At 37.3% G+C, this 13,005-nt stretch overlaps 1 protein-coding gene across 9 annotated transcripts in view; it reads left to right on the top strand.

Moving 5' to 3' along the window:
• The window catches only part of St7l (suppression of tumorigenicity 7 like), a 76,881-nt gene that overhangs the window by 5,149 nt on the left and 58,727 nt on the right, over positions 1-13,005 (top strand). For all 9 annotated transcript variants that reach the window (XM_085677879.2, XM_048442305.3, XM_048442303.3 and 6 more), the window contains 4 exons: positions 1,237-1,402; positions 3,361-3,415; positions 5,177-5,292; positions 12,868-12,946. In XM_085677879.2, the coding sequence (XP_085534005.1) occupies positions 1,237-1,402; positions 3,361-3,415; positions 5,177-5,292; positions 12,868-12,946 (416 nt within the window). The remainder of the gene's footprint in view (positions 1-1,236; positions 1,403-3,360; positions 3,416-5,176; positions 5,293-12,867; positions 12,947-13,005) is intronic.

Below are 13,005 nucleotides of genomic sequence, written 5' to 3'. Positions count from 1 at the left end.
CCCCTGGAGAGATATGACATGTCTGGAATTTAGTCTTCACTTTTCTAAGCCCCAGCTGCCTCTCTGTAAATGGGAAAATAATAGTACTCATTTCACAAGACTATAGGAGCTAAATGAAGTAATGTTAATGTTAATGAGGTAAACATGAATGTTTGTAATGTGGAATTGGCTCAGGGAGCACTTACTGAGTTTTGGCTGTTATCTGAGAAGTTGCACAGTAAGGAATGCCATTTGACTTTAACTCATTTTTTTGCTTCAGTAAGAAATTGCTTTTAATTTTAAAAATATTGTAAAATATGTTATTCATTAACATCTCTAAGGTCTAGAGTTTCTTAATGTATACTTTGGGAAAATTTTGCCCCAGATAAAATTATTAAATATTTATTATGCTATTTTTCTGTTCTTTTTTCTCATCTGTAGGTGGTGCTCTACAGCTTTAGTAGAAATCAGTATTTCTTTGACCTTTTTTAAATCTTTGAGATAAGGTCTCGAAACAGAGTTTGTATTTATAAATGATAAGCCACAGAAATACAATAAAGTAAATGTCCTGATTTGTAAATAGTTCAACCTGAGGAAGAACTTGTCCCAACCCATAATAGTAGCATTGCTAAATATTAGACCAGTACTTTTTGGGTCAGAAAGCACTTTCGTAGGATTCTTGTTAGTTAAATTTCCTAGATGAGGAAACTGAGGCTCTGAAGTGTTAGAAACTAATTGACTTGCTTAATATGCAGTTAATGAAATGTGTAACTTGAATGTCTAATCCTAGCTTAATACTAATTGCTTTAAAGTGGTTTTTAATTATGCTGCAGATAAAATCAAATGACAGCAACACATGAAGAGTTACATTGTAGATTAGATACTCTTTTTTTCTTTATTGAAACTTCCCACTTTCTGTTCTCTACTGGTCTGGTATTTATGGTCCTCCTGCCTCTATCTTCTAAGAGTTGGGATTAAAGGCATGTACTATCACACCTGACTCACTGTTATTATTCTTTAATGTCTTTTAACTGCCTAAGCTTGTCTGAGCATCCTGGTAAATCCATAAGAAAGATATTTTGCTTTTATATGGCATATGTGTTTAGGGAATCTTGGGTTTGTGTTTTTTCTTCTGCTTGCTCCCTCACCCACCCAAGGAGAGATTGTGTATTTAAAGAGCTAAATTGAGTCGGAACATCTCTTTAATTTCTATTTATGAATTGCATTTTAAATGAAAGATGTTTCTCTTTGTTCTAGATATTTGAATGGTGGTACTTCCATAAGCATGGCACATCTTTTATTGAGCAAGTGTCTATAAGCCATTTACGACCACTGATGGGAGGAACAGAGAGTAGCATTTCAGATCCAGGTTCTCCTACCAGCAACAGAGAAAGTGAAACCCTGAGACACCACCATCTATCAGGTAATTTCTCTTTTGGTGTTTTCAGAGTTGTGTAATTAAGCTTAAGTTCACTTACAGAGGATCAGTCTCAAAACAACAGAAGGTATTAGTCTGTGTGCTATGTCCCTTTCACATGTAATGATGTTAGGAGATAGGGCCTGGGGAGGTGACCACATCATGAAGGTAGAACTTCCATGGGTAGAATTAGTGTCCTAAGGAACGAGACCACAGAGAGAGAGCTATTTACTCCTATCACTTTATGAGTCCGTAACAAGAGTGCCATTCACAAACCAGAAAGTGAGCCTTTACCAGGCACTAAATCTTCCAACACCTTGAACATGGGTTTCCTAGCCTCCAAAACTATAAGGAATAAATTAATGTTGTTGTTATGATACTCAGTTTGTGGTATTTTGTCATAGTAATCCAAGTAGATAAAACACAGAGACAAACTTGTCTTTTCCTGTTAATGTAGGTAAGCCATTCTGGTATAGAGAGTAGTTATCGTCAGAGTCTCAAACCCCTTCTCTTGTAGCCTGTCATCTCCAGACACTGTTTGTTTGTTTGTTTGTTTGTTTGTTTATGTATTGAGACAGAGTTTCACTATGTAGCCCTGACTGGCCTGGTGTTCTCCCCATAGTCTAGGCTGTTCTAAAACTCAGAGAGATCATCTACATCTGCCTCCAGGGTGCTCAGATTAAAGAGATGCACCACAGTGCCCAGCAGATGCAGGTTTAAATTTGTGGTCCAAGGTACTTGTTTTGTTTTTAGTCATCATATCTACCTTCCATTCAGTAGGAAAAAGAAAAGCCCTCACTTCTCCTAACTCATCCTAATCTATTCAGAAGTGCCTAGCATGCACAAGGCGTGGTTCAATTCCCAGCCCCACCAAACAGAAAGTGTCAAACACTCATAATTCTAGCATGTAAGAGATTGAGGCAGAGGTCAGGAGTTGAAAATCATCCTTAGCTAAGTTTTAAGGAACTCTGTGCTTCATACAGGAGGGTAAAGGTAAAATGACATCATTTTTTTAGATTTACTTATCTTGTTTTATGTGTATGAGTGTTTTGCCTGCTTATATGTCTATGCATCACGTGTGTACCTGGTGCCCAAGGAGATGATAAGAAGTCATTAGATCCCCTGGAAATGGAATTATGAATGGTTGTCAGTCACCACATGAGTTTTGGGAACCAAACTAGGGTTCTCTGAAAAAGCAACAAGTGCCAAGTCACCTCTCCAGCCCCCCATCATTATTTTTGAGACAGGGTCTCATGATGTACCTGGAGCTCATCATTTTGCTACCGAGCTCCCAGAATCTGCCTGTCTTCACTTTGCTAACATAGGATTCCAGAAGTGCACTGCCTTATCTGGCTTTTATTGGGTCCTAGGAATCTAGTCGGGCCCTCATGCTTGTGCAGCAAACACACACTGAGCCATTTCTCTAAAGTATAGCTCTGTGCTTCCTCAGCTTGGACACACACACACACACAAAAAAAAAAACCCTTGGAGGTTTTTAATGTTAGTTCAAATGTCAGTTCCTCTATAAAATCTTCTGTGACCACTTTTTTTTTTTTTTTTTGGTCTTGGAATAAAGCATCTCTGCTTTAGTACATGTCACATAGTTCAGATGGTTGTTTATGTGACTAATTCTCATGCTGTGCAAGTCAATTCCACAAGCTGTGATAGGATCTAGGAATGTACGAGTGGATGAAGTTTATTAGATCCTATTTTAGAGAGGAAACTGAAAAGCAGATGCTAATCACATGGTTGTACAGTAAGGGCTGTAGCTGAATTATGAACAAAATGCCATTGAGACAGAAATACAGCAGTAACTAGATTTGATACTGTGCTTCCCGAGAGCAAGGGTGACTTGTACCTCTTTCATATTTGTGCTGTATGTGCATGGCACTGTATTAAGTGTTGGTTGGTTAGTGAAAGTTTACCTGCATTTGATTAAACAAAGTTTTACTCTTGTTTTTCAGAATGCAAGGTCTGGAGAAACCCTTTAAACCTCTTTAGAGGAGCAGAATATAGGAGGTAAGACATTTTGCTTTTCAGGGTAAGTGTGGTGTTGGTCTTAGAGTAAAAGTGCTGTGGGATACTTATCTGTCTAAATATTCTGCAGCCTCTTCTAACTGGAGATATGACAATATTAAAGTGAGTGATTTGCTCAAGAGTAGGTATTATCTTGACTGTTTACTTTTTTGTTTGTTTGTTTGTTTTGTTTTGTTTTTTGTGTTTTTTTTTTTTCGAGATAGGGTTTTTCTGTAGCTTTGGAGCCTGTCCTGGAATTAGCTCTTGTAGCCCAGGCTGGCCTCGAATTCACAAGGATTCGCCTGCCTCTGCCTTCCGAGTGTTGTTTCCTTTTTTTTTTTTTTTTTTAATATAAAAGGAAATAACAGCTCTTTAAATTTTATTCGTTGGCATTGTCATATGTGTATATGATATATTCTGGTCACACTCATCCCTTCATTTCTCTTACCCTCTTCCCACTCCACCACTTCTCAGTTCCTCTTCCACATGGTTTTCTTTTGTGAGCCACTGGATTTAACCACTGGAGCATAAGGAAGTCACCAGTGGCTATCATGTCTTCCGCTCCTCCTAGGGCCATTGATCACCGAGCTCCCCGGGACAGGAAAGACCCAGGAGCCCCTCTCCCATCAATGACTGAGTGTTTATTGGCTCAGTCTTATGCAGACAGTTGTAGTTATGAATTCATGAGTGTCATGGCCTTGTCACACCCATAAGACAGCATTTCCTAGTCCCCCTCCCCATTGTTTAGATGCTGCATGTTTTTCTGCTCTCTTCTGTAATAGAGGAAAATTAGGAAACAGCCTTCCTCAAGACCCAGCAATACCACTTTTGGATATATATCCAAAGGATGCTCAATTGTGCCACAAGGACATGTGCTCAACTATGTTTGTAGCAGCTTTGTTTGTCATAGCCAGAACCTGGAAACAACCTAAATGCCCCTCAACCAAAGAATGGATAAGGAAAATGTGGTACATTTACACAATGGAGTACTACACAGAAGAAAAAAGATAATGACATCTTGAATTTTGCAGGAAAATGGATGGATCTAGAAAACATTATTTTGAGTGAGGTAACCCAGACACAGAAAGACAATTATCACATGTACTCACTCATAAGTGTTTTTAAACATAAAGCAAAGAAAACCAGCTTACAAATCACAGTCCCAGAGAACCTAGACAACAATGAGGACACTAAGAGAGACTTACATAGAACTAATCTACATAGGAAGTAGAAAAAGACAAGCTCTCCTGAGTAAATTGGAAGCATGGGGACCTTGGGAGGTGTTGAAGGGAAGGGGAGATGCAGGGAGGGGAGCAGAGAAAAATGTAGAGCTCAATAAAAATCAATAAAAAAATATAAAAAAACAAGGTCTCCTGTAGCCTTGTTATATAGTATCCATTTCGTGTAAATCTTTATGAGGAATTCCTTGCTATTGGAAACATATATGATTAGTATCTAGTTTTTAGAACGTTTTACTGAATAATTTATTGTTTTGTTTTGTTTTTGAGACAGGTTCCATTCTGTAACTGAGGCTATCTTGCTATGTGTCTCAAGCTGGCCTCAAACTCATAGGCATGAGCCACCGTGCCAGGATGAACAATTTATTTTTTTTAATGTTTTATTATTGAACCATAGAATAGTACTTTTTTACCTCTTACTGATATAATAAGTTTTAAAAACACCCTGAAATAGAACTTATAGTCACTTATTTTTTGGAACTTAAGTGTCTGTTGTAGCAACTGAAACATCTTGTGTTTGCTACAGATACACTTGGGTGACTGGTAAAGAGCCACTTACTTACTATGACATGAACTTGTCTGCCCAGGATCACCAGACCTTTTTCACCTGTGAAACAGACTTTTTACGTCCTTCAGACACAGGTATGTATTGTATCTGTTCATGCTATAGACGGTCACTATGAAAATTATTTCATGTGTTTTCTGAAGCTATTTATAATAATAACAGTTACTTGGCTTGGTGTTATTTACATTTTAGATAGAAAATTCAAAAATGTTTAATGCTTTTTATTACTTAAAACACCTTCAGAGTCAGGTGGTAATGGTACACTCCTTTAGTCCCAGCACTTGGGAGGCGAATCTCTGTTTCAAGGCCAGCCTAGTCTACAGAGCTAGTTCCAGGACATGCAGAGCTACACACAGAGAAACTCTATCTTGAAAAACCAAGAAAATCAATTAATAGATAGATAGGTATGTAGGTAGATAGTTAGATAGATAGGTAGGTAGATAGATAGATAGATAAATAGATAGATAAATCAAAAAAATTCAGATCAAATATATCAGAAAATAAAACATATTGCTTTGATCTGGGAAACAATTACCTGACAATAGAGCAGGAACTAGTGAGATAGTCCAGTGGGTAAAGTGCTCACCGTGTACGTCTGACAACAGGAGTTTGAATCTCTAGAACCTATATAAAGCTGTACACAGTACTACACAGGCCTGTAATCCCTGTGCCTCTGTGGGGAGATGAGAGACAAAGATAGGAGACTTCACAGATGTTCAAGAGCCAGCTAAAACAGCTAGCTCCTTCCTATCACAGACAATGTGGAAGGTGAGGACCGCATCCGAGTTTATCCTCTGCCTCTGCACGTGCACTCATGCACACGCATCTGCACATGGAGAGAGAAAGAGAAGCTATGAACTTTGGGGAATGACATGTAGAAGAAACATAGGGCATATTTTATTCTAGTCAAAAATGAAGATTCATGTAAAGTGGTAGTTTATAGAAATGTCCATGTTTTAGGGCCCTCTAAGCTTTTCCCTACAGAGCAGAGTATTATAAGGGCTGGGGATACAACTTAGTGGTAGGGGCTTTTCCTGTCATTTATGAAGCTCTGGGTCTGAGAGCACCAGGAAGTGGCTGAAGGAGTGTATAGCCTAAAGACAGGGTCATTTTCCCCTTTTGTCTACTTTGAATACTTTTGCCTTATCTGTGTGATGACTCACCAGTCACATTCTTTAAGACACCTTCTCTGGAAGCGTCTATACTATAGTATATGTTATATATTTTTTGATGTAATTTTGAATGAATGGATGGATGGCATTGTTATTACACAACATAAGTAATTTCATTAATAATAATTAAACCATGGACAGCATGTGTACTAATTTGATCACTCTATGAGATAAGAACTATTGCCAGCCCCCCTTTTAAAAAGAAGGAGCTAAACTGAATATGGTGGTTTATGCTGTAATCCTAGCATTCTGGAGGCTTAAGCAGGAAGATTGCCTGAAGTTGAAGACCAGCCTGATCCATATAGTTCTAGGTCAGCCTGGGCTACATACACTGTGAGATTGTCTCAAACCCAAACAAACAAGCAAATATGTTTGATTGTCTCAAACCCAAGCAAACAAGACAAAGTATGTAAGTTGAACTAATTGAAAATATAGGAAAAATTGCTTTATGTATGAATGCTCACTGTTTATGGTCACAGCCAATGTATGTTTGTTGAGGGAAACTGCAGTAGATCTCAGCCGTGTTAGGAACTGAGGTATCTTCAGAAATCAAATGTCATCTTATTTCTCCCTCACAAGCTGCTCAGACAGCTCTGATGGTTCTTTAGAACATTCTCAGTTTGAACAGTTCCTCAAAGAAATGTGAAAATCTGTGTGCCTTTTCATACATTTGAACTTCAAATCGTAAGGTTAAATAATTGCGGAGAAAACAATTTTTGTTATATTAGAAAATATAGACTTTAAAAAACAAACCATTATTGCCTTTACTTGGATGTATATCATGAAAATCAGGTTTTACATGTGTGTGCCTGCCAGGATAGATGCTTACATGCCAAGCACATCACAGAGCTAAGAATTTGATGATGACCATTTTCCATCAAAAACTGTAATAATAGAAACAAACACTCTTTAGCAGTAGTAAGCCTTATAGAAGTCTTTTTGTTTTTATTTTTGAGAATGAGCTTAACACATAGTCCAGATCACCTCACATTTGAGAACTTCCTGCCTTAACCTTCACATGTTTGAAATCACAAGTGTGCATCAGTGTAAGGTCCTTTCTTCTTGAGTGCTTGTCTCTTCTGTACCTTTATATAATTTTATAACTATGTTATGCTTGAAAGTCTTTTACTACTCTTGCAACTCTTCCGCAATAGCCATTTTATATGAAATTATATTACATTTGGTGAAAAGATTCTGAATGCTGTGATGTATTTCTTCTTTTATCTACTGTCTATCTATCTGTTTTGGTTTTTTGAGTCTCACTATCTTGTTCTGGCTGTCTTGAAACTCAATATATAGAACAGGCTGGCCTTGAACTCACAGAGATCCTCCTGTCTCTGCCTCTCAAGTACTGGTATTAAAGGGGTGTGTTACCGCACTTCACTGTTGTGATGTATTTTAATTATATTCTTGTCAAATCTTTAGCAACTATATACGTAACTATTTTTTTCTCCTCAAAATATGCCCTTTAAAGTCCTAATTGGGTATCTTTGTTGTCAATCCAGTCAATCAAAGCATACTGACAGAGAAATCAGTCATTCTCAGAGAATGACCCCATTCTTCATTTTTTTTGTTCAGATAGATATGTAAGCTTCTCCATCATAACTGTTTCTCTTATGTATCAGATTTTTGCTTTTTTTGTGAGATAGGGTCTCTTCTGTAGCCCAGGTTGTCCTGAAACTCATACAGCTCTTGCCTCAGATGGGGTTATAGAACTGTGATACCCAGCTCTGGATTAAGATTCTGAGAAGAAAGATGAAATTTTGAACATTATGTAATGCTTGTTACTTGGCAGACTGAAGCACCGCGGCCTTATTTCTTTCTTGCCAATGAATCCTTTGACTTCCTGTAAGGACCTTCCCTTAGGAATAATTCACTTTTTTAAAGAATTGGGGAAGGGTACTAATGGGACTAATAAAAATGGTTATCACTCCTTAATTAAAAGCATTGAGGAGCCAAATATTCTATTTCTGTTTATTTATTTAGCATTCATTTTTGCAAGATTTTCATGTAGCTCAGGCTGGTGGCTTTAAATTCCTTATACACTGATGATGTCCTTGAGTTTCTGGTCTTTCTGCCTTTACCTGAGTGCTAGGATTATAGCCAGTCCATGTGGAGCTGGGGTTGAATCCAGGGCTTTGCACATTCTATGCAGGAACCCTCCCCAGTGTGGGAGAGTATTATTCTTCACTGTGAAGTTCCACTGCTCAAAGAAAGAAGAAAAGGCAGGAATCCTTATTTTCAGGGGTCTTAATTTGGTGTTACTGCCCTCAGTCAGGCTTGATGGTTCATGCCTTTAACCCTAATACTTGGAAGACTGAGGCAGGAGGATTTTAGCTTTACCTCCAAAACAAAAAGAGAAAAAACAACCCCCAAATCCAAGTAAGTACAGCCATCTCCAAAACTGACTGCTCCAAATCTAAACCGCATTGTACTATTGACACCGAGAGGTCTTGAGCAGGATGTTAGCTGAGCTGTATACACACTGAATCTGTGAAGATTTGGAGTGGGCTAAGAGGCAAGCTTTTCTTTTGTAAGCTCAATGGGAGCATAGCTCTAAGAAGAGGGTTAATGATTATGGTTAGGTAGGAAAGGACTAGTCAGAGGAGCATTCTTCAGGTAAATCAGTTATAGGAAAGAGTCATAGGAATTTTAATAAACTGAGGCTTTTGATAACTTCCCTTCCTTCCTTCCTTCCTTCCTTCCTTCCTTCCTTCCTTCCTTCCTTCCTTCCTTCCTTCCTTCCTTCCTTTCTTTCTGTTTTTGGTTTCAAGATAGGGTTTCTCTTTGTAGCTTTGGAGCCTGTCCTGAAACTCACTCTCCAGATCAGCCTGGCCTCAAACTCACAGAGATCTGACTGCCTCTGCCTCCCGAGTGCTGGGATTAAAAGTGTGCACCACCACTGCCCTGTGATGTTGATTTTCTTAAGACCACACACATCGTTTTGGTTCTTGCAGTTTCTTGTACTTCCAGAGCTGTGTGTAATCCACTAAATACTGAGCTCACAGGTAGACTTTGTTGATGAGAATTCAGAATGAACTGTCAGTTTCGTTTTCATCCTTTCAGACACCCACATAAGTCAACGATTTACATCAGAATAGCTTTTTATGGTAAAAAAAAAAAAGACAAACATGCACAAGTGAGATGTGGTAAATTTCCCTTCACTTATTGTCATTGGTAGTCACTATATTGATTTGTTGATTTAAATCTGAGAATAAGCATTTCCTCAAGAGCTAGGTAGCAGTACGCTTTGAATGATATGTTTTCACTTTGAAAATCTAGAAATCAGGATGTTAGCTGAGCTGTATATATCTGTGGTCCAGCTGCTAAAGAGGTTGAGGTGAGAGGATGATGGAGTACTGGGCAACACCGGGTGACCCTGTCTCAGAAAGCAAGCAAAACACTAAGCAGCCAAAACCCTCAAGAGATTTCTCATTAGTGTCCAGTTTTATACTTTAATGGAAGTTGAAAAATATGGGAGTGGACCTGCGAGTCCACTGACTGTGGTCAGCTAAGGGCTGAGCATCTGTGGTTCTTGACCCACAAATAGGCGCAGTTCTTTTTTGTGCTTATAAGAATATTGAAAATATTAATTGAAAAAATAGATAAATCTGGGTGAACTTTTTTGTGTTTTAATTATTTTAATCATATCATGAGCTCTTAGCAGTATTGAATAATAAATCAGTATTTTGATTTAAATTATTTTTAGGCCTTGGGTTTTTTTTAAGTCTTTTTTTTTTTTTTTTTTTTTTAAGACAGGGTTTCTCTGTATAATAGCCCTGACTGTCCTGGAACTCACTCTATAGACTAGTCTGGCCTCAAACTTACAGAGACCCACCTGCTTCTGCCTCCTGAGTGCTGGGATTAATGGTGTTTGCCACCACCACCTAGCCTTTAATCCATTTTTAAGTTTGTATTTCCCCTTTCCCTTTAGATTTAGGAATACCTTGGTTGTAAAGAGCAATCTTGAAAGGTAGGAATGGCAGAGGATTTGAAAACACAAGAATAATAAAACATGCTTAAAGATACATTACATAGATTCATTAGAAATGAAAAAGAAATGCTAGACAGAGGCAGGAGGATCTCTGTGAGTTCGTGGCCATCCTTGTCTTCAGAGCGAGTTCCAGGACAGGCGAGGATGCACAGAGAAATCCTGTCTCAAAAAAATAAAAACAAAGAAAAACAAAAAGCAAAAACAAACAAACACAGTAGAAATTAAAAAATTGTCTTCATGTGTTAAATTAGCCAAGATTGATAATGCAAACTGAATAGCCCTTTTCTGAAATGCTAAGGACCAGAGTGTCCTTTAGATGTTCTTTAATATTTGAGATATTTGTATGTGCATAATGATATATCTTGAGAATGGGACTCAAATCTAAACTCTGAATTCTTGTTTCATATATATTTTATACACATAGGTGGAAAGTATTTTTTGTGTGTTGTTTCGATATTGGTTTGTAGAGATAAGGGCTTATATAGCCCTGTCTAGTCTTTAACTCCTTAAGTAGCCGACACTGGCCTTGAGCGCCCGCCTGGACCGCCCACATTCTGGGATGACAGGTATATGCCCCATCCCCTTCTTATTGTGCCTGTGTTTTGACTGCAACCTATCCCATGAAGTCAGGTGCTGATTTTTCCACTTTTGGTTTTATGTTTTGAAATTTTGTATAGTGATGCTCAACCTGGCTTAAAGAGTAAGAAACTGGGGAAATGGCTCAAACTACAAATTAATAATTTTATTGAATGGAATTTGAGTGTATATATTCAAACTCCTTTAAATGCTGTACCTATTTTAAACAAAGAAATATTTGGTCATCTATACAAAGATAGAAGCTGAAAGATTATTTTTTGTTTGTTTTGTGTTTTGTTGTTTTGTATTACAGTACTGAGGACTAAGTCTAAGATTTCAAGCATGCTGGGCAATTTTTTTTTTTTATCACTGAACTTTATTCCTGGCAATTTTGCTTGTTCGTTTAAGTCAGAGTATTGCTTTGTAGCCCTGGCTAACCTGGTACTTGCAGTATAGTCCTGGTTGGCCTCAAATTCATAGTTATCCTCCTGCTTCAGCCTCCTGAATGTTAGATAAGAGGTTTTCACTATTATACTGGTTGAATGATTGTTATCACAATGTTTTTTTTTTGTTTGTTTGTTTTGTTTTTGCTATGCTTTGTTTTTTGAGGCAGAGTTTCATGTAGGTCTGCATAGCTCAGGACGACCTTGCACTCTGGATCCTCCTGCTTCCACCCTCCAAGAGCTCTTATGCACAGTTTATTGTGTTTTAATAATAGGAAAGCACTGGAAATAACTTTTCATTGAAAGGGAATTAATTAGATAAATTATGGTTATATACCAGAATATTATATAATCACCTCAAATGCTGGTAAAGATTTGGCATTAAAATTTGGCCTGTAAATGCCGTACAGTTTATAGTAGAGAGTCCTATCATTAAAGGTTTACAAGCCTAGTACCATAGTCTGTTTCTATGTCCTACTTTAGTGTTGTGGCAGACCGATGCTCTTTACCTGGCCAGAATCAAGCAGTGCTGGCTTGCATCAATTTGTCAAGTTCAGGAAGCATTAGCTGTCAGCTAGCTGGTGACATGTTTGAAATGAAAAATGTATTTTTGTTACACATGTGGAATATATTGTCTCATTTTCTGAGCCAAAACTAATATTTTGTTTCCAAAGGAAAATTCAAACATTTTCCACATTATTCTTTCTGGACAGTTATAGGTTTTATTCCAAAGTCAACATTTATAAGTTCTCCATTTTTCTTATCAAATATAAAGTAAGCCAGGTATTTCCAAGAATCTATTTTGTGTGTGTGTGTTTGTTTAGCTTTTAGGAGACATCATGTATCGTGATATCTTCATGTAGCATGATATCTTCATTTGGTTCAGTAAATAGTAGCAAAGCCCATCCCATTATTCCAGAGAAATCCTAACTCAGGTTAGTTTTGACTTTTGATAAAGCTGAGGTTTTCCAAAGATGTGCTGTATTCTAAATTATTCCAGTCTTCCTTCCCAGTTTTCATAGAAAATGCACATCTACACATTTTTCCTATGCTGAATCATTGATTAGATTAAACAAAGACTGTTTAGCTTTTGTGTGTTCTTAGTGGTTCCACGACCTTTTCAGAACAGTGAAAGTAGGACTGTCCTGTCTGTTATAATCTAGTGTCAATCAAGCTCAATTTTGACGTCCACTTAGATACATAAATGTCATGCATAAATATGATGTGATTAATTCAGTTAAAGTACTTTATGTTATGAAAATAGATCATAGAATATTTTTATTATATGCAAAGTTTCCAGATTTAAAATAAATTTCTCATGTAAATGTGAGTTAGTAACCCAGTTTCATATGTTTAAAAACATGGTATTTAAAGCTTTGTTTACTCTTTTAGCTCATTCTTCATACGTTTTACATAGATTATTTATGTTTACCATCTCATCCACTCTTTGAAATATTTTTCCCACAGTTATGCAGAAGGCATGGAGGGAAAGAAATCCTCCAGCTCGAATCAAAGCAGCCTATCAAGCTTTAGAGTTAAACAATGAGTAAGTTGGAAAAATAAATTTGTTTTAAAGGAAACACAGGCAAATAATTTTGTATTTCC

Source organism: Myodes glareolus, chromosome 17, assembly GCF_982192425.1.
Source record: "Myodes glareolus chromosome 17, mMyoGla1.1, whole genome shotgun sequence".
NCBI lineage: Eukaryota > Metazoa > Chordata > Mammalia > Rodentia > Cricetidae > Myodes > Myodes glareolus.
Note: the sequence above shows the minus strand (reverse complement) of the source record. Positions and strands in the feature narration are given on the sequence as shown.